Source organism: Bombus affinis, chromosome 15 (assembly GCF_024516045.1).
Source record: "Bombus affinis isolate iyBomAffi1 chromosome 15, iyBomAffi1.2, whole genome shotgun sequence".
Classification (NCBI taxonomy): Eukaryota; Metazoa; Arthropoda; class Insecta; order Hymenoptera; family Apidae; genus Bombus; species Bombus affinis.
Window position 1 is genome coordinate 10,653,604 of NC_066358.1, and position 23,877 is coordinate 10,677,480.

A 23,877-nucleotide genomic window follows, 5' to 3' on the forward strand; every position below is an offset into this window, starting at 1 on the left:
TTGTAGTATCAAAAGAAAGTACCTTTATTAAATCACTGTCTAGCTGCATAATATAAATTTAATAGTTTCGAACAGAATGTAATAATTAACTTAAATAGTTCGCATACAACGGGTGGTTTTTATTTTGTATGTTTGTTGTAGTACGCGAATCTCAAGTCATATCCAACCATTAGTCAGACGTCTTTGTTATAAAACTTATCGTCTCGTGTCAAAACAAGCAAAGTATTTAACGATACCGATCCATCTCTACTTAAACAATTGAGAAAAAAAGAACAGAAACCTCAGATCAAGTTATTCAATACTTCTTTTCTCTGCTCAACAACACTTACGTAGGGTTTCCTTGTTTTCAAGTTGTGGAAAGAATGGTGCATTATGCAATTTCGATAGATTGATATTAGGGATAAGAATTACCGTTTACCGAATATATTAACGGATACGCATATAAATGTTTCCCCTACTTCAATTTTTTCAAAGTTTTAAAAACAAAGAAACTTTTAACAATACGATATAATCACATCAACTTGAGAGAAATGAATTAAATTTGTGTGGAGAATGTAATTAAATCGACTTTAAATTTGGAAAATGGCGCCGAAAGTTCAAATTACAATTTATCGCTATATTATCTTCTAGCGGTTGATAAAATTTGCATGCAGAAAGTTTTCGACGACAATTGAAAAATTAGAACATAAAAAAACAGAAAAAAATTTAGTAATAAAAATTTAGCAGAAAACTCCATTGATACGGTAGAAGTGTTGGAATACACGCGCACGCACCACCATTCGCTCTATTAACTAGAAACCCGTGTTCGTTTGCAATGAATCTAAACGTTTCGACAATCAAACAAGTGAACTATTCCCGTAAGATTTGAATGAATCTGTATGTTTACAAGGAAATGAAGCTACGCGTGAAACGCGATACATGAAGTATGGAACACAAAACAACAAATTAAACGATACTACACTCGAGCTGTGCATTCTGAATTGGATCGCGCCGACTTTTGTCGGTTCCTTACGCGCCCTTCGCTCGCGCTTGCACGCGATCAGCACGCATGCGTGCTCGTACAGAGCGCCATCGCACATATTTAAACTTGGACAGTTTCTAAGCGCGGCACGCCTTGAATCTCCTGTGATGCTGTAGAACCGCTAGAAACATTCTCTTCGGACATCGTGCTTTTGCTCGTGCTTGACGTGGTTATAGCAGAACCAGAAGACAACGGGATATCGGTGGTTGTTGGGACTTGAGAGGCAGGAGCGGACATGGATTTTTCAGGACTGATGGTGGACGGTTCTGCTTGGCGTGGCAGGGATTTGCGTCGTTTCAAGGACTCGCGTTGCCGTTGATCGGCCTGCCGCTTTTCCGTTTTGTTCTTTACGCCAGCAGGTTTCTGTGTTACCTGTCGAAGCCAATATATGAATGCAGGAGCTTCTGATGGGTAGATGAATAGTATATACCTTAAAAGAGTCGTTTGTAAAGAGGAATGACGACAGAGTGCCGGGAAGAACATACACTGAATTTAAATAAAACCTTTATAGCGGGAACAGTTCCGACCGTTTACAATCATATCGAAAATAACTTTTTCATAATTCGCTCTATTTCTTCCGGGAACTCTAATCATTCTATAGGGTGACTCGCATAGTCGCGACCAACTATAGCTATTTGCAAAGTGGAAGAAATTACAAATAGATATATTTTTAGCGAGATATTTTAGACAAAAATTTATAACAAATTAGATTTTGTTTGAATCGTAGATATAGTCTTCTCTTACATTTTTCATTGGGTTTCACTCTACAAATAGCAATAGATTGTCTTCGAAGCACGAATCACCTTGCGCATAAATAACACGATCAAAAATAGGCACTCATCACGAAATTCTAAGTAACAGTACTCTTTTGATTTAATCATAATCTTTGTCAAGTACGATTTTGAAATATGTCTCTCTCTCTCTCTCTCTCTCTCTCTCTCCCCCTCTCTCTCTCTCTTTCTTTCTCTCCCTTTCTCTCCTCTTCCTCTAACAGAAGCGATTAAAATCGTTTAAGACCAACATTTATCTCCTACATGTTTTTATGCACGTAATGATCCATATAGTTCCTTCGTGGTACATCTTAAAGATATAAAATATTCCTTTTCTAACACAATTCACTGGATTCACGTTTAAAAGCGGTCTCGAAGTATGAACGAGACCTCTGAAACGATAAATCTCTTTTAGAATATCGAAAGCGAATGTCGAAAAAGCATCGACCTCTCTTATTGCATCTTCCATGAAATAAAGAAATAAAGAAATAAGAGATAAGAAATAAAAGATCGAGCTACGGTTTATTCTTGTGACACGTGTTTGCGATAAACATGAAAGTTTTTCTTCTCAATGTTTTCAACGAGGAATTAATTTTAAAAACACGATATTATCTAAGAACTTAAAAATATCTTTTTAATTACTTTTCATATACATGTTAGACGAATAGCTTTATAGAATATAAAGATTTCGATATTTTAATCTAAAAGCACAATTCACATATTCGTTGAAAAATCTAAAGAAATTTCGTAGTTCTACGGAACCATGCGTAATTCGTCTGTTGTGAGAATCATATTCTGTTTCAACAATCGCATATAATGTGTTTTTTTCGTAAAGATAAGAAATATAAAATAATTTCTAAATACAAAGAATCCTCGTTGAAAGAGAGGTTTGCAGCAAAAACGTGTCTCCACGAGCGATTTACGTGCACAATCGTTATTTGCTCTATCGACGGAAAAAGGAGATGCAGAGGGTGGGGATTGGTTTTGGATTATACGGAACGCTTCACTCTTTTTTCGTCCACGGTGAAAATGTCCAGGTAAAAGTATAGACAGTAGAAATGTTATAAAATGAAATACTCTGTTACCTTGTAAAACGTGTTACATTTAACATCGAGGCGATGAATTTTTTTTTATCGTTTAATGTTTTTGTTTTCAAACGTGTTGTGAGCCGTAATAGTAATGTTTCTATTTTTTTTTCTTAATTATTTTTTTGTTTTTTTCAGTTCCTTTTTGTTTTCATCGAAGTTGTTTCGTCGAAGACACAAGTCAAATAGACGGACAGCTGTGTTCATTTTAAGCCGTTATGCTTAAAATGAATGTTGATTTCTCTTATCGTTAGTGTTTCTTTTAGCATTTCCTTTCTCTCTCTCTCTCTCTCGCTCTCTCTCTTTCTCTTTTTATCTCCCCCCAAATTTTTTGTCTCTTTTTTTTTGACTTTCTCGTCTTTTTTAATCATACAATTATTTAACCCCAACAAATATACGCGTACACGATCGTACACGCATATTATAGTGTCTAACGTGCACACGTGTACGCCAAGTGGTTCGTTTTCGTTTTTATTCTATTTTTGCTGGTTTTTTTTTCTATAGTAACACTCTTTCTGCATCGTTCCTTATATATATATACGCGGGCGAAAGATCGTCTACAACCGTTATTTACAATATGGTCGACCAATGGCGATAGTATCGCCATCGCGTGTGATCTACTCGTACCATACGAGCACGCGTCGATCGATCTTTCGCCCTTTCCCAACTCGAACTTACTCTCCATCATTTCGCCTTATTCATTTTTCATTTTCATTTTTTTTTTTTTTAATAGTTAATATATTAAAATATTACAAACTATGGCGAAAAACGTTGATTCGAAGAAATAATTAGTATGAACCATATATCCACAGCAGATCATTCTCGTGCTCGTAACATTTTGAAAATTTGACTCGATTAGTTCTTTTTCTTTCTTTTATATAACAATTAATATTATGCTGATATCGATCCTCGAAATAAATAACGTTTAAGAGCAGCGGACTTTTAAACGTTCCTAGCGTTCTTAACGTCTCTTGTAACATCACACCGATGCTGGGGACGATGCACCTTGAAGATAAACGGATACGATTTCACTTCTCCGTTGCGGGATACTTAGATAAATTTCGATTTAGATCACAATGAATTCTCAGGGTTTGTATTGTATCGAACAGACGGATCAAAGTTTTAGAATTGTACATTTCAAGTATCACATAAGAAATGGGTGGTTAGTAGTAGTTACAAACGAATATTACCGACTGATCGATTAGAACGTTAGGTGAAGTTTCGGCTTTGGTACCGTGATCTATCGGCTCGTTGCATTCCTCGATCGTTCGAATGCAGAGTGCTAAAGTGCTATGGACATTAAGGCGAAATATACGGAACTGGGAAATAGATCTACTATTACTCCTTATAACTATTTACAAAGTTCATTAACCAAAGCTTATCGAGAGAAACAATACAATACAACGTGATGAAAAAGGCACAACAGTTGCATTCGTAATAAATCTTTTTTTTTTTTTAACCATGTTCAATGAAAAATACTATGCACCATTTGCCAAAAATATTTGAACCCTTTATGGATGAAGGCCGTGATATTTCAGGCAGTGATTCACCGTCATTTTCATGTCTTTGTGCACGACTTTTTTCAAACGAAATATATATGTATGTATTTGTGTGTGTGTGCGTGTGTGTGTGTGTGTGTATATATATATGTATGTATGCATGTACTAGAAGCTTTTATTAACCCTTTGCATTGTCAAGCTTTTCTCGTATGTCAGTCGGCCAGCAACTTTACAAAACTATCCCAACTAACATTTAATACGTGATTGGCGATAACGAAGGAACGATTGTAAAAGCTATTGCGTGTAAAAGCTATAGCGTTACACCATTTCGTGCCATTATTTGAAAAATACAAAATTAAATCTATTAAAATCCGATCGGCGTATTTAATCTTAGATCGTTCAAGAAATGCGTGCTTAATGGACATCGTACACCGAATGCAAAGGGTTAACAGAACATTTGTAGCATTTACGCAATTAGTCGCAGTAAAATAAATCGTCCGAAATTTATAACGTTACTTCGAAAAGTATGTTTATCCGCAAAATGGGTTGAACTGTCCAATTGCACTCAGCACCTTTAAATACAATCTTATTAGAGTGCCACGGCTAACATGTTTCGTCATAGTTATACGTTTATAAATTAAGGAAATTTGATATTCTTCTCGTTTTTATCCTGTGAGTGATAAAAATTGGTCTATCGAACTCGTCTTCGAGGTTGCATCGTCCCCACGATCGGTACTTGTGTTATTTTTTATCTTTTTGCTTTTTCCTTTCCTTTTTGTAAATAGATAGCTCGCTTCATCGATTATCTCGAGTATACACGCACATGAACACATACACGCACGCATGCACACACGCGAGAGCGCGCTATAAGAGGAAGAAAAGAAAACGCCATGCTTAAAAGATGATTCTCCCTTTTGTTTCTTTTTTCTCTTTTCTTAAATAATGGGAGAAGGGAAAAAAGAAAAAAAAGAAATGAAAAAAAGACGATTCGTCGGTTCGCGAGAATTCACGGAAAAAATGTCTAACGTCGTCGATCGAAGTCTCGAGTTGGCGCCACTTTTCGATCTTCCGGCTCGATCCTTGTTCTCCACTTCTTTTTCTTTCCCTTTTTTTTTTTTTAATCTTGCCATTTCTCTTGCATAGCGTTTGCTTTGCGCGTACGGTCTACACACCGGTTTTATGCCAGAGCTGAGTGGGCCGATTAACGAAACGATTCAGAAATGAGAAACCGATAGGGAAATCGAATAATACAAACAGATAAGTAAACAGAGAAAGGACGAGATATGACTTTGTTTAAAATTTATAAAAAAAAGTGAAACGAGATTGAAGAGTAAATCGACGCGCGAGATAAAACAGATCATTCGACGATGATCGACGATGCGTGTTAAAAATATGTGTAAAGGATAAAAATAATAAGAAAGACGAAGATGTGGGAGCAAAAGCGAAAACAAAATTAAAAAATCAGCCCGCTCGAGGCTAGTCCTGACTGTTCGGTAATCAGGACACAGACTGATGATGGTGGTTCTTTCCTTTTTTCTCTGGTAATAATGGTACTAATAGTAATAATAGTAATAATAAGGAGAATAATCGTAATAATAAGTATAATGACAATATAATCGTAATAATAATAATAATGATAATAAGAATAATCGCAGCGAGCGCAGGGTTTTCATACCGTGGCGTTGTTCAATCTCCTGTTACAAATCGCGAGAATAAAACAGCGCTTTACAATGCGAGAAAAACATCGGCACGAATTAGTTTTGTAGGAATTTGATGTGTATGAAGGGGATGGGTTAAATTATCTAAAACGCTTTCGTCTTTAGACGACGAGAGTCATACCAACGAACGAGTGTAGCGTAATTACTGAAAATTCACATGCACATTCTCTCTCTCTCTCTCTCTCTCTCTCTCTCTCTCTCTCTCTCTCTTTCTCTCTCTCTATCTGCTTGTCTCCTATCGGGAGATTGATTATCGCATATTTAGTTATTAACAGGGTATTTTATCATTGGTTCTCTACGCGTTATAACAGCTTGCGAAACACGGCTCTGGTATGGAAACCCTACGTGATAATAGCAGTGATAATGATAACAGTAGTGGTCAAAAGCCCCACCAAATATAAACGTAGGTGTGGATCTTCGGCTACCTTTTTCTTGTTATTCTCTCTCTCTCTCTCTTTCTCTCTCTCGGTCGCTCTCTCTCTCTCTCTCTCTCGTTCATATCAACATTTGGTAAAAAGGTTCGCCGATTACCAACCGCGCAACGTTTTTTTTTTATTTTTTTTTTTCTTTTCGTGTAAAACAGCAAACGAAACACCAAGCTATTCTCTAACAATCACCTTCTCCGCTATATGAAAAAAGAACATTCGATAGACAACTAATGGTCAATTATAAACTGTGTTAATCCGTGTGTGGCGATAGTAGACTTTTTTTTTTTGCTTTACTTCAATAGAGTACCTCTCACTAGACACGATTCAACATATAGAAAGTTTATCGTTATTATTTAATAATAATTATTATTTATCATTTATAATTATTATCTTAAAGCTGTCTAAAGACTCGCTGCGTGGCAGGAGTATCGTGTTTTTTTTTCATTCTTCATTTTTTCCCTTCTTCCTTTATATTACTTTGCTTATTTTTTTTACTGTGTCAAACGATTTTTCTTTTCTGTTATCTTTTTTCTCTTTTACTGTATACTGTCTCTCTCTTCCTTTCTCTCCCTCCCTCTCTCTGACTCTTTGTGTTTCTTTGTTTTTTCTTTTCTTTTTCTTTTTTTTTTTATTAGTTAGGTACGCTGTAGTCGTCCTCATTTTAATAACGCGTTATGTTTGTTTATTTTTTTTAATGTTTTTAATGTATGTGTACTATACACGCGATCGCGTACATCAATTAGACAGTGTGTCTAGGTCACCGTAGGTGTACGCGTGTCGTGTATATTTTATATCTTAAATATCTACTACTTGTTGATGCTTTGTAATTTGTAACTTTTTTATAGATCACAATATGTCACACCATCTGCATCGGTTGAACAATTTTCTTTCATGCCTTTTCTTTGCCGTTTCCATCAGAACGCTCGGTTTGGACAATTTTATATTTCTTGTGCACAGATTGCGGGTTCACCGACCCCCTTGAACTCGACGAAACAGTTTGACGAAGCGTAGAAAGAAAATTAAAAAGAAGTTGGTACGTTGATAGAAAAAAAAAAAAAAAAAGGAAAGAACACGACGTAAAATAATTTCATTCGAAGGATATTTTTTTCGCTAATTTCTTTAATCTAGTCCAATAAGTAATAATCGTACGGTACGCTAAAAAAAATGAACAGAAATTAAAACGACGATAATATCACAAGATGATGATTACGACGAAGTAGAAGAAGGGATGCGTGCATCGATCTAGTTCAAACTATCCTTAAATTGAAGAGGATCGGGATATAATATCTTTCTCGTTGATTCACCCACTCGTGCGTATTCGAATTTGTTATTGTGATTTATATTTCATATTTATATCATCAAAACCTACGTGCTAAGTAAATTCAGACCAGCCGAAATTGTTGATTTCGAAGGAAATGCAATCAAAGAAATACCTTATCGAAATAGATAATAGGTTCGTTGCTAAAAAATAAATAAAATTTTACTCATCTCTTCAAACGTAAACGCGCCGATAACGCACGAATCGGAACGCGTCCTCCATTAATTAAATAGCACTTTATGCGTTTAATGCATCTATGCCGCTCCGCTGCTTTCGAACTCTCTTATTCCGCACCAGTGCGAAATATATTTAGATTATTATTTCGGTTAATCGTTTTTCGATCACGAAGAAACGCAAGAGAACGGATAGATATTTATCTTCATCTTATTTTTTTTTTTTTTAAATCTTTCTTTCATTATCATTGTTGATATTAACACAGCGTTGCAGAATCAAAGCGTATTAAGATTTTTCTTTTCCATTGAGAGAAATAACTAGACTGCGTTAATTCTCCTTCCGACACGGTCGTTCGTCTTTGAATATTATCTCTCTCTATCTTCCGCTAGCCTTCTCTTTTCCGTTCGTATCATATATACTTTTTTCTCCCCACCTTTCTTTCCTTTTTCGCCCATTTTTTTCCTGTTCTTGTCACGTGTTTCTTTTTCTTTTTTCTCTTCCTGCGTCCAAGGGCTGGACCTAAGCGACTGCAGGCCCGCAACACCTTCAATTCGATTGATCGCGCGTTGTCAGGTGATACAGTTGCCTGGGTCCACGGACATTGGCATTTCGTTACAATTATACAGTTATATAGATTCTATATAAATACCTAATATGCATTCGTATAATACATACCTAATATGCAATTGTGTTAGAACTCGGCCGTCACTCAAACGTAACGTAATTACGTACGCGTGCACACCGTCTCTTGTACCGTTCGTCTTTCATGATGGAATATCTCTATGTGTATGTAGAAATGAATGCATGTGTGTTCTGTGTGTGTGTGTGTGTGTGTGTGTGTGTGGATCTGTAGCGCGAGACAGATACCGGGAGCTATCATATTCCGTATATTTTCCGTGTATTCTATATCTTTTCCTTCGACTGCGTGTATGTTTATGTTATCTAATGTCTCGACATGTGTGTGTGTGTGTGTGTTCTGTATGACTCATGCGTGTACCGTTGTATGTCTGCACTGGAGTCTGTATAATCCGGACACCAGACTTGTATCTGCGTCTGCATGCGCACTTTCCCGTACGAATCGATGAAACAAAACATAACATAATTAACTTTTTATAATATACATGTCATAGGGATTCGTATTCGGCTAGAATCTTTTTTTCTTTTCACCTATATTATATATTATTTCATTAATTACTTTTTTTTTAATAGAGACGTCGTTCAGTTTGTAAACGAGTGTATACGGCGTCGCGATTGCCAGATTGTGATTCGACGTTCACGCGTCAAGCGAGCAAACCACTTCTTTCCCATTCTCTCTTTTGACTCAACCGTAACGAGCACCATAACTGGCGAGCATGTTACACGCGCGCAAAGAAAAGCACGGGACGAATTTCGTGAAAGGACCACGTATAAACAAAGTTTCGTTTACTCTGTGTACGAAGAACACTTCGGTCGAGATCCGTACGACGAGATTTTCGCGAGATTTTCATGCGCACGTTCATTTATCTCGTTTTCTCGGTTAAGTCAACAAATGATCGGCCCGCTTTCCGCGATCAACGGGATTTTAGTCCAACAACGCGACTACCCACACCACGCTCTCCTTTCTCCCTGCGATATAATCGTTAATATAACAACTATTCATTTATTCATAAATTCTGAACGATCAAATTCAATTGTAACGTGATCTCCACTACGGTTCATTTCCCGTTGACTGATCGTATTTCTTTCTTTCATTTTTTCGTTGGAATTAACGAATGTAACCAGAGCGAAATAATAAATCAACCCGACAGCCGATCTTTCGTAAGAAATTTTACAGAAGCGAGAAGAAACAAGCAAAATTAACGAATTAAGATAGATTCGACGATGGTAGAGAGGAATAGCTCAGGAAATGAACGGTAGTACTCATAACGTTAATCGATGGCAACTCGTATCCACCTAAGGACATCGCGCAATAATTCTATATATCCACGATCCCGTCGTTGCGTACTTCCGTGGAATCGCACGAGCAGCAGACTCGTTTACTTTTTTTTTCCTGTTTTTTTTTTGTTTCGCGCACACACACACATCATCTATTCTCCTTTAATCTACTATCTTTCATCGTTTATTTTTCCTTTCCTTCGTCCAGTTTGTTCCGCTCCCTCCCCCCTTTTTTTCCCACGACTGGCGGTGGCCGATAGATCGAAAGTCGACGCGCGACCTAAGGATCGTTCGCGTCAGGCACCCTTCTCTATCGGATCTGCGTGCAATTTCGAATTTCTATGCTGAACAACCGGCACTGGCCGGTTGTATGAATTCTCCGCGACGATATATATATATATTTCTTTATATATAGAACCCATTCCAGGCGAGTTTTGGTGTTTTTAGTTGACGACGAGTGACGGTGATAGTGACGGTGGCGATAACGATGACGGTGACGGTGACGGTGACGGTGACGGTGACAATGACGATGACGATGTCGATGTCGATGTCGATGTCGATGTCGATGTCGATGTCGATGTCGATGAAAATGGCGATGACGATGGCATAGACTCTGACAAGTTCCTTTAGTTCGCTTAATGACTTGAAAACGAGTTACGGTTATAATTCCAATGTTCGAGTTAAGTTAAAGCCTTTTTCACTTCATTAAGGGAGAGTCTAAATTTGGATTGGGGTTAGGCTGTTGTGAGGTCGATGGTGATGGTACCTGTGCCACCACCGAGCCCCTCCCCTCAGGCAAGACATTTCCTCCACCGCCGCTGTTCATGCCGACGTTGCTTCCAGCGCCTCTTTCTCTCATTCTTTCGCAGTAATCTGCGAATATATCACGGAAACGCTCCCAGGATTTCTCTGGTACGGTGATCGCTGTTCTAAAGTGTGTCTTCACCTGTAAAAATGTATTCTTACTTTTATCGTGCCTTTTTTTACTCTTTTTTTATTAAACAGTTTAGCTTATTATATTTCAAACTAAAGAATACATTAATTTCGTTACGGTATCTTGAATCGTTGCCCTGTACCGATGTACCTACGACTACTTTATATAATCGATTAATTAATTAGTAGGCAAGAAATTATTTCATAGTAAAATGCGTGTCTCGTTAGTACTGGCTTTCAACTAGTAATTACGTTTCTGTTCTAATAACGATGTAGGTTAACAAAATTCTTATTATATTCTTATACTATTATAGTTTAGGAAATGCGGTTGTATTAAGAATTGGACAAATATAACGTATTTTACATGAAACGAAATGATTTTGAATCTTGCCGATCTGAAATCTTGCTTGAACTTGGACGCTATACATAGGAAATTTGAGAATTCTGTAGAAAAATACACAGAATGCGCATAATATCGAACAATATATAAACAAACCTAGAATTTAGTACTCATCGTGTTATTTCGTAAGTAAAATAATCGTCTACTTAGGTTCCATATTTTTAATTGTATATAAATTTACTTAAATACCCATCTATCCATTCTAAGTTTCACGATGTTACAATCAATTGGTATATCGAAATTGTATTATCGTGATATAATAATTATTTTATGTAAAGAATGATTTAAACGTGGTTCCTATTCGAGACCACTTATTAAATAGACCGTACGTTCACAGGAACTCTTTTTCCTCCCTGAATCCACCCCTACGACAATGTGTCCAACCATGTCAAGACACACCCCGTATTTTTAGCCAGCGATACGCACGTACCTCGGAAATTCTCATGTAGATACCACGGTTATTCTGGCCGATATCAAAATAGAAATTCTTGCTATCCACGCGCATGTACCGTCCTTCTGGTAAGTCACCCTTGAAACCGCCATCGTCCGTACCGTATTCTTCGAGGAGGTCCGTCAAAGCGTCACGGAATTCGATCATACCCTGTGCTGGTATTGCGATCTGTGTCCTAGGTCCTCCTCGTGTTATCGTCTGCGACACCTGTACAACGAATAGAATCGTTTTAACAAATATCTCGCTATAGATTTTCTTTGGAATTGAAGCAGGTGCGCGGTGAAAGCGATTTGTTCGAATAAATGACCTTTTTTTTCGACACGTTTCTTCGGAGTTTTCATTTCTTAAATGCTTTTTACCATCTGAAAAGGTTGACCCTTTCACCTCAAGACGATATCCACAAGGGACAGACTCTCGCTCTCTCTCTCTCTTCCTTATCACTTAGTGTAGAAAGTAAATGCATTGGCTGGTACATACAGGGTGACTCACCCGCAGGAAACGGCCGCGAGTATTTTCCTTGAGGTCCAAGTAATACCGCCTGTTATCTTTCGTCATTACTTCCGATTTCAGTTTCCCATCATCTGGCACGTTCTCCGAGTTTGGTGGACCTGCAGATTTGATGGTTCGAACAGGAAAGAAGTACGTATTAAATTTTAGTCATCTGTGTCCTTTTAGTTCCCTATTTTCATTTATTGTAATAAATTATTTATTCTTAATACGATACGATATATATATATATATATATAAGCACTCAACAGTTTTAGATTTAGATAGTCGTATCTCTTGAAGTAAAAAAGAACCTTAAATATTAAAATATTTAAAATTATTATTAATATATCTTAATTTATCGATTTATTAGTACTAGTATTACATATACTAGTAAGTTGAGATTAAATATTGAAATATTTAAGATTCTTTGAGCTTTCATAGCCCATTCTGTATCAATATTAATTTATTGTTAACGAATTAACATTGTTTGAAATTCTCAGATACAGATTGAGCTTGAATTTTTGTTAATTTATGAAATTTCTTGGATAATAAATAGTTTCTCTTCGTTAAAATTAGATATTATCTTAAAATAAAAGCCGTAACAGGTTCACTGTCCGTTCTGACCTACATGTGAATCGGAATAATTTTAAATTATAAATTTATACGGTGGACTAAATAAAGTGTTACATGCTGCTCCCTCTCAGATTACTGCAGATATTATGTTAAACTTTTTACGAATAATACAATTTTTAAATTTCGCAACAAATTTTTCGGAAACGGCCAATAAAGGACAACGCATCGCATTTGTTTGTTAAAATAGAATGGTATATTAATATTTATATCTTTCCTATCCTATCGAATTTAATTTATAAAATTTTATAAAATTTATAAAATGTTCTTGAAACAATCTAGCCACTAGATTTCTTTGTAGGTCTATATAAATATATTGAGCCTGAGCGATGGCCATTCTTCCTATATTAAAGGAAGATACGAAAATTAGAATACACCTGTACATTGTCTATGTATCGTGACTTTAATTGTTTCGTTATTATTATCAAGTATTTGAAACAATATTCATGAAGTAATTAATAAAGTTAAAAGTATTTAAAAGCTCGGACATTATTTTGAATATACATGTAATACAACTTTTAAAGCAGAAAACATTTATTTAGATATTTTTTATGACTTTTCCAGGTATTTCAGCAAAGTTTATACAAAAAAAATGTCATGAAGCGAATGTTATAAAAAAAGAAAATGAATAAAAAGAATTAATATTTAGTTTTATAAAAAATAAATAAATAAATAAATAAATAAAGAGAATCTCCTTTGCTCTCTTAACAGCAGTTTTAAGGTAATGTGTGGTATACTAAATGATTGGGTCCTATGTCCTATTCAATTGCAGGAAAGTCATTGCATATTCAAGTCGGCATCTGTAATGGTTTTGAAAGAAAAGCTTGTAATCTATACTGCATATATCTCAACATGCGTAATTCATTTGTCACGACTTTGAGTCAGCAATTCATGATTCATGCTAATTTTGGCTCGCAGCCAACATATCAAGATACTTTTGACTCAGAGACGTATATATGTTCATTTTTCGAAATGTTTATATATTACACAGAGAAAAGTTATGTATAAAATTGATCTTTCTGTGTTAGTAAGCTACAATGGTTAAAGATTTCTGTAATTTTTATAGTCAACCAAAATTTCCGGTTTATCCCTTGCATTATTATGGACAATAATTAATCAAATTCAACGATCACATTCACCTTTATGGATATTTTATCATATGTTTTTGCATTGAAACAACAATAAGTTGGTACAGAGTATTACCAATGAGCGTATTTTAATATGCGTTATAGTAATTTTTAAAAATTTATATTTTCAAGTATATTAACAGTAAAAATGATATATGCATATTTATTAAGAGGACATTTATTTTATAGGACCAAACTATTTTTAATTCTCTCCAATTATTAATAACTTTTAACAACAAAAAATACAATTTTAATATTCTTCGCTTAAAGCAAGAGGAAAAGGAATACTTATTTGCTGGAAAAAGCCTACACCAAACATGAAAAAAAGAAGAAAATTATAAAAATTGTAGCAATTAACGATTACCACTAGTTGGATTTCAATTCAATTTTACACACAACTTTTTCCTGCTAAACCGATCCAACATATTTCATACGAAATAAAAATCCATCTTTATGTATAGCGAACGTGAACGTGCTAACGCAAATTACGATTTAAAGCAAATCTTTTCTAACCGTGTACAAGCTAATTTTATTTGACAAAATATGACATTCTCTCTCGAGGCACGTATCAGTGATCGCATCGAACGAAATCTCGTAACAATTAGAGATTGCAGTTTACCTAGAGATGCATAAAAGTCACTAAACGTGGAAAGATAGTTCCGAAACTCGGATGCTGTGCTAAGTGCCAGGTAGATTTGGCTTCTCCTCCCATCCGCGCCGATCTACAAAACACAAGCATACTTTACTTCCTTCCTTCTTTGCTTTAAATTAACAAACAAAAATTAAGAAAGAAGAGAGGGGAAAAACGTATCTCGCTGCCTTTAACCCTCAATTGGTATCGTTGGGCGGTGACTAAGTCACAAGAATTTGGATCTCTATCCAACGACTACTTCATTTTTGACCACCTTATTTCAATTCATATTTTATATTTTAACTGATAGAAATTATCGTTTGATATACAGAATATAAATTAAAATTAGATAATTATTAATTAATTTTTAATTATAATATCTCAAACTTAATTCGAGCAATTGTAATTTATCTATAACCTACAATACCTGTAACGTTGGTAATTACATTACGGATATTTATGTAAATTCATATTTTTGTAAACGCGATTAACGAAATAGAAGCAAATTTAATTCGTCTATTATAAAACTTGTTAAAATACTCTACTTTGGGCATTTTATGTACGCATTCTGTACACTTGTATACCTTTGAATTTCACATAAATGCATAAAATAAATATCTATAATCCAAAATACTAGTTGAGGGTTACATGGTTAAATGGATGGTTAAACGTGGCTAACCGAGGATCCCGCTAGCAATAATTTCAGAAATACCTCGGCTACTTTGATAAACCTTCCGCGTCTGTTCTGTTTTACGTCAAGATAGAATCTTTTGCTCTGTATTTGCAGCATCTTCGTTGCCAACTCCTGTTCAGCCTGCTGACCTTGCTGGCCTAAAACCATCAAAGAAATCTAATTAACTTCGCCCTTAATATTCATCGATACCTTACGCCTTACAACTAGAGTTTCCGTAAAACTGTCTCGTATTACCATTTATAATATATTCATACAACCCCTTTGACGTAATAAAGGACGTCATATCCATCAACGGAAGGGAAAAAGGAGCAGTTCCTATAAACGAGAAAACAATAGCCTGCCACCCATTCAATTCACCCTTCTCTTATCCTCCAATTTCCCCACATTCTCTCTTACCGACTACCGACTGACTCTCAGCACCTAAATCATCCCCTATTCAATGAGACCCATTCAGAACAGAGAACATACCATTCAACGTATATAAATAACGTTTAAAGAATTCCCCGCTGGTTGAAAAAAGGGACCGAGGGTCTTGGTCGTTGCAGCGATTGCTATGACCGTTTTATGGTTGTTGAAGGGCAGACAGAAGAGGAGGAGGAGGAAGAAGAAGAAGAAGAGGAAGAAGAAGAGTAAGAAAAAGAAAATGACGACGAGGAAGGAGAAGAAGAGAAGGAGGAGGAGAAAGAAGAACAGAGGGGAGAAGAGTGGCAGGTTAGAGTGACAAGGATGACGGGAGGTAGTCCGAAAAGAGGTCACCCAGTGTTTATTGGGTCAGCTCTTTGCTGGATTCCCTGGAGCTACGGGGAGAATTTCTGGGTCGAAGTGACGTCGGAAATTCGCCGATCGCTAACCGAGGACAAGGTGAAACGACGATGGCTCGTTTCTAACGAAGCTCCGTCGATAAATAAGGCTGGAATCCTGCGGGAATCAAGAAGGATCAGAATGCAGGAGAGAGAGAGAGAGAGAGAGAGAGTTGGATGAAATGGTCGACCGATGTTGCTCGTCCTCCTCGCTCGTTCTCGTCGATCAATAACAGCTGCACTAAACGGGTCGTTGACCTGTTTGGCCCCACTCGGCCCACCGGATACACCTCTACCTAGTTTTTCGCGCCATCAGCTTCGTCTTAACCTTTCCTACGAAAGACGAAGGCTTTTGAACCATGAACGAGTGGCTCGGTCCCATCGGCCATGGTCGAACCGTGTAAGTGTTACATCGGGGTGGAAAGTGTTTCGAGAAGCGTGGAAGATAGATTCATATAGGTTTTGAGAAATATGTTGTTGGATTTAAGAAAATTGCCCATACGGATAACGGATAAGGGTAACGGGGTTTCCGAGGCAATAAGAGAACTTTAAACTTTACGTTGAACGTGACATTGACAAAACTAACAACATACACGGAGCAACATTTTCTTGTGTACCAGCAACTTGGTATTCGAAAAACGTTGATTTGTAGGTATTTTGATTTTTATTATTAGAATAGCAGAATTAACAAGAAAAATAATATGGTAATAGAGAAATTGATACGAAGAATGAAATTGTTGTCTTCCAAAATCTAAAGATTTCATTTGGTTAAATAGAGAATAATGACAATAATTATTTTCTGACGGTAAACGATTAGGAATAAAAGAGACGTAATATTTTATCATAAATTCATATCAAACATAAATGATATTAATTGCGTTTGAATTAATCATTTAAAAGTGGTAACAAAAAATAGACTAAAATTTTAAATCGATAACATATGTCTTTGTGTAAAAAATGATTGCCAGTATATAATATCGAATTTCTTGCAATTAATACTATAAGAATATCGTACGAGATTATCATTAAATTTGAATAATCATTTAAATATATCCATATACGTGTACCCTTATATATATAATAATTTAATAGCCTGATAAAACAGCCCGGTAAAACCAATTATTATTAAATATATTCCATTAACAAATTCATTATTAAATCCAACAACGAATATTAAACGATTAAGAGAACTTAAAATAACTAATTACAAGATTACAAATATTACGGTTAAGAGCAGTTCGTATTTTCACGTCATATCGAACTTTAGATTACTCGATCTTTCGAACGATAAATAACAAGCCAGCGGAAACGAAAGATCTAAAATTGTCAAAGAGAAACAGAACGTAAAGAAGAAAAAGTACGATACGCGGTTCGAAACACGTAGCCATCCATGCTGATAAGTCAGAAAGCCCGAAGGATTGATCCCCTGCGCGAAACGTGCGTCGAACGATCGATCTAACTGTAAAGGGTTTCCCTCGTTATTACGTACTAGACTGTTGCAGGCTGCCCGGAATTGGGACAGGGCTGAGATCGCCCTGGAAGATCCTGCTCTTGAACATTCTGCTTGCTTATATACGCACTACCGACAGTTCATGCATCCGAACCCTGTTGTATTCCTATCCTTCTGCTCATCACCCCTTTCGCGTATTAATATTTATTATCTGTTCCGCTTCCTCCCTTTCTTTTTTCTCTTTTCCTTTCTTTCAACCTCTCCTCAATCGATTACTATACTCGATAACTCCCTTCTACCGTGAACAAGCTTATAACGTCTTCTTTCGTCGACTATGAACCGCTCGGTGTGCATCATCTCGCAACCGTTTGATCCGTAGCATCGCGCCTTCGAGTTCGCCTCTATCACGAGCCTGGAAATTGGGACAGGGTCGAGAGCACTCCACGAAGAAAGGGCCTCTCTGTCCTCGACATCCCTCTCTCTACGTGCCCGTCGATACCTCTTGTTCTCTCGCGCACTCTCCTTCCCTCCTTCCCCTTGTCGTTCTCTCTTCGTCGTCTTCTTCTCACCCTCCACACCCTTTCCTACCCATCACAGTCTCTTTAATCTCTGTCCAACGACGAAAACGACAGTTGGAAAAACGTCTTCCGTCTGGTCGATGGACTTCGCATGATCGCATCAGCGGCCAACCGTTCTTCTTCTTCGCACCCACACTCCCACAGTTCCTCCACCCCTTCTCCCAGGCTCCTCCGATTTACAGTCCCTTGGAGAGAGCATAGACACGTACGTTTACCGTTTCTTCTCTTTCCTTTCGTTTGCTGCGCTTTTTTCCACGGTAAATTCATTATAATACGTTCAGGAAATTCTGACGCGTTGACCGTCGTCTTCGTCAGCCTCGAGCTGCGTCTCCGCGCAGCTTGGCTCATCGGTACGCTCGTCCGTCATTTTCCACTTCTCTTGCAACGATTCTCGCCTGTTCTCAACTCCACCCTCGCCTCCGCTACTCTGCTAGGTCACCATTTATTATCAGGAGACGAGGAACCCGATCGAGTTCGGCTTTATCATGAATCGATGGAAACTAGTAGCAGTCGTAGATCGACATGATCAAACCTCACGAACATGCGGATAGATTCCAGATTCCGTTTCTGTTGGATCCATTTCTTCGTTAATATCGCCACTTTCAGATTCTAAGACGAAAAGGAAAGAATCCTCAAAAGATTCTCCCGATTCTAGATTTACAACTTTTTCATTCTCTAGAAGAATTCCTTAAATTCTCTCGATTTCGAGGATTTCTCTAACGTTCCTGATCTTCGACGAGGCTCGGACATTATCCTCGAAGCTTCGAACACCGAATCACGCTATTGTTTTCTTTCTTCACTGACCAAAGTCATGGACAACCGTAATTTCCCGTCTCCTTATAGAAAATTCTTTCTACGCTTTTGCAAATCCTTACGGCATTCTATACAGAACTCGTTCACTCTTAACCAAGCATCTTCGTTGAGATTTCTTCACGCGTTGACGAGATCCTCGTCATTGATGGCACACCTCTCTTTCGCGCGAATCCTTACGTAACCGGCACGTCTTTTCCCATTCTTTCCGCATGCACGTTTACATGAAAATTCTACCGAGGACTTTCTTCGCGATCCCGTGTACCGGTCGACGCATCCCGGTCGCTCGCGAATTTACGAGGCCGACTCGACGTGGACGTCGACGTCGGCGAAGCACGAAGGGGGCGGGTGCATTGATCTCTGCGCCTGGAACGCGACTCGTGGCGCTGCACCGACCTGCCTCAATACGAACTGCATATTTCCGTCCTCCCTTCTACGCTCGACCCTCCGCCGCTTCCGTCTCCGCAGCAGCAGCAGCAGCAGCAGCAGCCGCCGCCGCCGCCACCGCCGCCGCCGCCACCGCCGCCGCCGCCACCGCCACCGCCACCGCCACCGCCACCGCCACCGCTGGGACGTCGTTTCCATGAACGGTCGCGTCCAACGACGGCTGTTCCGCCTTCGATACGTCTCAACTCTGTCCACCTCTGCTTTTCCCATGTTTTAATAACAAATCTCTCTCTTAATTCGCGTTATCTTACGTGAGCTGCTCAAAGATTCCTTAGCGATCACATATTATTTAGCGATTACATATTTAGCGATTATTTAGGTAAAGAGTAAGCTGATCAGTTCTTATCAGAAATCATTACGAGCGGACACTATTGGTTAACGATCGTTTTGGAAGTTCTTAACGAATATCAGCTTATTGATTCTTTCGGTGTTTTGGTGATTTTAATAAGGAATTAGATAAATCAAAATGTCTTTCTCTCACTATATATCGTAGTATCGTGAGGAAAAAGCCTGATTAGATATCGATCAAAACAATGTCGTCGTCTGTCCTTCGGTTGTTAGTTTACATAGGGAAAAAAGCCTATGTGACTAAAATCACTTAGTTCTTGCGGAGCGTTAACAGGACGGGAAAAGAGAGGAAAAAATAACGCTGATGGAGGAGGACGATTTGAATTTAAAAAAAGTTATCGTCGATCGAGAAGCGTCGGACGGTTGATCGAGAAGGAGAGTGAGTCGAGAGGTCAGAGTTAATCGACGAGTCGAAGAGCAGAGTTGTTAGCGTTGTCCAGTTGCGAGAGTGATCGAATTAGAGCAAGATTGTTACATTTAGTTCCAAATTAAACGATCATCGTTTTCTGTCTAATTAATATCTGTATAACTAATTTATTGCAAATAAATGACAAATTATAAATAGTATCAGGAAGTATCAGTCTCGTTTGATAAGTTCTCTTTCCTTGGGATCGTTGATCACCAGTTAATTATACGATCGATCATCTATTCGTAAAAATTTACTATGGTAAGTGTCCAAATACTTTTGTAAACCGCTATAGTTAACCACATAGGTATTTCACCGTGTCTTTTGATCGACCCATCTATCTTGCGCATTACGCATCAATGATTGCCAAAGATAGACAGAGAAGATGGTTCGTGCGCTATGAACGCGTCGTAACGCATGCATGATTCATGATGAACACGAGCTTCTTGAAATTTTGTACCGTTAGGAACGAGTTACAGGTTTCCTCGCGATACTCTTCGCGTTACCATCCTTTAGATTCAATATATTCCTCGATGTTCGTTCACTGTTTGTGCGAGAAACGCTCTGTATAATCGTGTTTCCATCTGAATATAAGTCAATACTAATTATGTCTAAAACATCTGTTTCTTCACAATCCTAGAAACAACAAATTAACTTGTCATATCTTCAGCACATGTTATAATTTACGTCAATTTTTTATTTAAAAAAACAAAACTCAAGGCTGAAAATAATTAAGGAATTGCCGTCGTAAATGATGCACGCGGCACAACTGACAATTTTCGGTACAAGAACAATTAATTATTAAAAGTTTATTATGTGTACCATTGCATCCAACATGAAATTTACATTATATTCCGGTAAAAACATAATTTTTTTTACTTCTTAATAAAATTTTTACCTATTTTTTGTCGATATCTCGATTGTTTTATTAAAATTTTGCCATTATCGATGTACTTCTGTTCAACTTTTATCAAGCCGGCACCGGTAGTCGGAGGAATTTTTTATTTTCAGAACAGACACAGTTCGTTTCGATCTTTGGTATCTCTAGTTGAATTTTTGGAATATGTATTTTTGTTGATCTAAAAATAAATGTTTAAGTTTCAACATTTCTGAGTCAATCGAATGTAGCAGTGTTTCAAGATATTTTATATTATCGAAAATTGTGTATAATGCGTATGCATGTATATGTATATGCATATTACAATATTTATCGCGATCATACTTATGATCTAGGCCTAATACAATCTTTCTTTACATACGTATTGTGCACAGTGTATGTTAGATATTACATATATGCATCAAATTTCCATTGTTTCTTATTATTATCATATTATCGTATTTAAATAATCAATATTATTCAAAGATATTACAAATGAAGAAAACAAAGTTCGAATCTTTAAGAGTAAATTATCGTATTGTAACGTTTACAATAAGAGTAAATTAGACATTTTCATCTTCCTATTTTACTTTTAGCGTATAATCGAGCAATAAAAATAAAATTTTTATTTCATTTCGATCAAATATAAATGGAAGAACATATAAAACATAACACACAAAAATAAATAAAACATCAAGTGATTAGTAGCTGAATTTAAAATTCACGTTTCGTACTGTAGCTATTCGTTATATTATAATAGGTTGCAGTTTAGTCTGATTTTTTATGTCTACTCTGTTTGTTTATTCAGATGTTTCAGAAATACAGATAAACATATTACGCATATACTTAATCGATATTTTTATATGTTTTACCAAAAAATTTCTAACACTAACCTTCAGAGAAATTTATAAAATAAATTATAGAAACGTAATTGATTTTAAGCAAAGGAAGAAATCGATTTTAAGAGGAAATCGAAATTCAATAGGACACTAGAGTCGAATGAAAATCGATTTGTATATCGGAAACGAGTATCAGATGTCTCGAAGAATCCAAAGATGAAATGAAGAACCAATACAACTGCTGATGAAATCAACACTACTTTCGAATCATGAGGATTCCAATTTTTACATCTTTCAGTGATCGACCTTAGATCGATATTTATGAAAAATGCTTATCAACGTTGGAGGGAAAACATGATTAAGCAATATCGTCGCTGATGGAAAAACTCATGCGAAAAAACAATGCTTTTGTCCGTTGATTTTGCTATTAGTAATACATGATCCATATGAAGCTAAATCATAGCTACTTAAATAACGAATAATTCCGAATACAATTGAAATTAGCCGTTTGATCATTATTTTAACAATTCATCTAATAATTATTTTATGTAATAAAAAATAAAACAAAAGGGAGGAAATGTAAGTTTATAGATTGATATCATGTATAAGGTTATAATGATTGTATAACTGACTGGTGATCAACTTATGCATCACATTAAATTTCCTACGAAAACCGTATGAACAAACTTGACAATATTAAAAGATGTCATGTTTATCGTTTGAACTCGACTATTTTCTCTGTTCAAAGTCTCACTGCAGTCGATCTAAAACGTCATAATATATTCGAGCAGAATCGAGGAGCAAACTCATTGACGTAGCAAGCAATAATTAGGTCCAGATTTCAATGAACCTCGGGAGCTGGCGCGAATATGAGGTTAGATCGGACTCGATTTCCAATTTCGCCGACTTATCTACGAATCGACGAGTTTCTATGGTGCGAAACGAATTGTGCACGCGTTCCAGCGTGAAACACGCTGGCTACGGAACCGTTTGATTTCGTTACAATATTCGTCGGAACGAGTGACGAAAGCGCCAATGGATTTCTGCGAATTCCGCGTTCGTCTGTTTCTCACGGTCGGTAAATTATCTTCGTGGGAGACACGGCGGCCGATAAAGACCAAGATTCGTCAAGTTGCACATAATTTTCTAATCTCTAAAAAAATAAAAAGATATTAAATATTTTTCGTTTTTTCTTTTTGTCACATTTTTTTTCCTAAGATTCCAAGTATCATTTTGTAAAGCGTGCAAATAATAGCTTCGCCAACTTCAAGTATTGAGCGAAGGGCGCGAGTTTTTTATTTCGTCCGGGCCCGCTATTTTTAATCACAGGTTTCTTAACATTTAGCACGGTTACTGAATCATCGAGCAAATATTTCAGTAGCGTATACACACGCGACGCATCGTTCGCGTTCCAACTCCTAGAGCCTTTTTTCCTTCTAGTCGGAGCTAAAATGCCAACGTTTAAGAAAACAAGGCTTGTCTCGTCTCGTGTCAGGTCTTGCGTCACCCAACCTAACCTAGACACACGTACAAAATTCCTAGGGATGTTTTCAGAGTAGACACTACGGTTAAATTAGAGAATTAAGTTTCGCGATTTTTATCACGTTTACTACGGGTTTGAAATCTTAAATTTGAGTAAATTATGCATGTTTTTAATAATGTAAAGTTTTATAATATTATATAGGGATGGAATAACGATGAATCGAGTTGAATATACTGTAAGATGAACAAATTATAAGAGATATTTAACCTCGGTGTTAAGAAGAAACATATTTAAAATATTTTTAAATTACTTACTAAGACATATTTAAACTAATATCTACGATACTCGATCCAATTTTAAAATTCGATCAAAATAGTATAATCTACAGGCCTGATTTTAAAAACCGTAAATGTGCTATTTGATTAAAAGTCAGAAACATTAAAAAATTAATGATTTGTTCTTATACAAGCTGCACTGATTGTAAATCATATTAACAACAATAGACGGTCAATTTCATTTAGTAATTCTGACAAATGGTATGGCTACGAATCTCAAAC

The 23,877-nt window shown here is 36.7% G+C and overlaps 1 protein-coding gene and 1 long non-coding RNA gene across 6 annotated transcripts in view; one reads left to right on the plus strand and one right to left on the minus strand.

The window, feature by feature from the left end:
- The window catches only part of LOC126925144 (transcriptional activator protein Pur-beta), a 28,905-nt gene continuing 5,028 nt past the window's right edge, over positions 1–23,877 (minus strand). For 3 of the 5 annotated variants that reach the window (XM_050740446.1, XM_050740443.1, XM_050740445.1), the window contains 6 exons: positions 15,301–15,419; positions 14,577–14,679; positions 12,189–12,319; positions 11,691–11,918; positions 10,694–10,873; positions 1–1,393 (listed from right to left, as the gene is read on the minus strand). In XM_050740446.1, the coding sequence (XP_050596403.1) occupies positions 1,082–1,393; positions 10,694–10,873; positions 11,691–11,918; positions 12,189–12,319; positions 14,577–14,679; positions 15,301–15,419 (1,073 nt within the window). In that variant the 3' untranslated portion in view covers positions 1–1,081. Of the gene's footprint in view, positions 1,394–10,693; positions 10,874–11,690; positions 11,919–12,188; positions 12,320–14,576; positions 14,680–15,300; positions 15,420–17,571; positions 19,330–23,877 lie in introns of those variants that run through there. The other 2 variants (XM_050740447.1, XM_050740444.1) reach the window with 2 other exon arrangements.
- Positions 20,045–23,013, plus strand: LOC126925188 (uncharacterized). The gene is made up of 2 exons (XR_007713833.1): positions 20,045–20,382; positions 21,941–23,013. It is a non-coding gene; the product is annotated as an uncharacterized LOC126925188 (long non-coding RNA).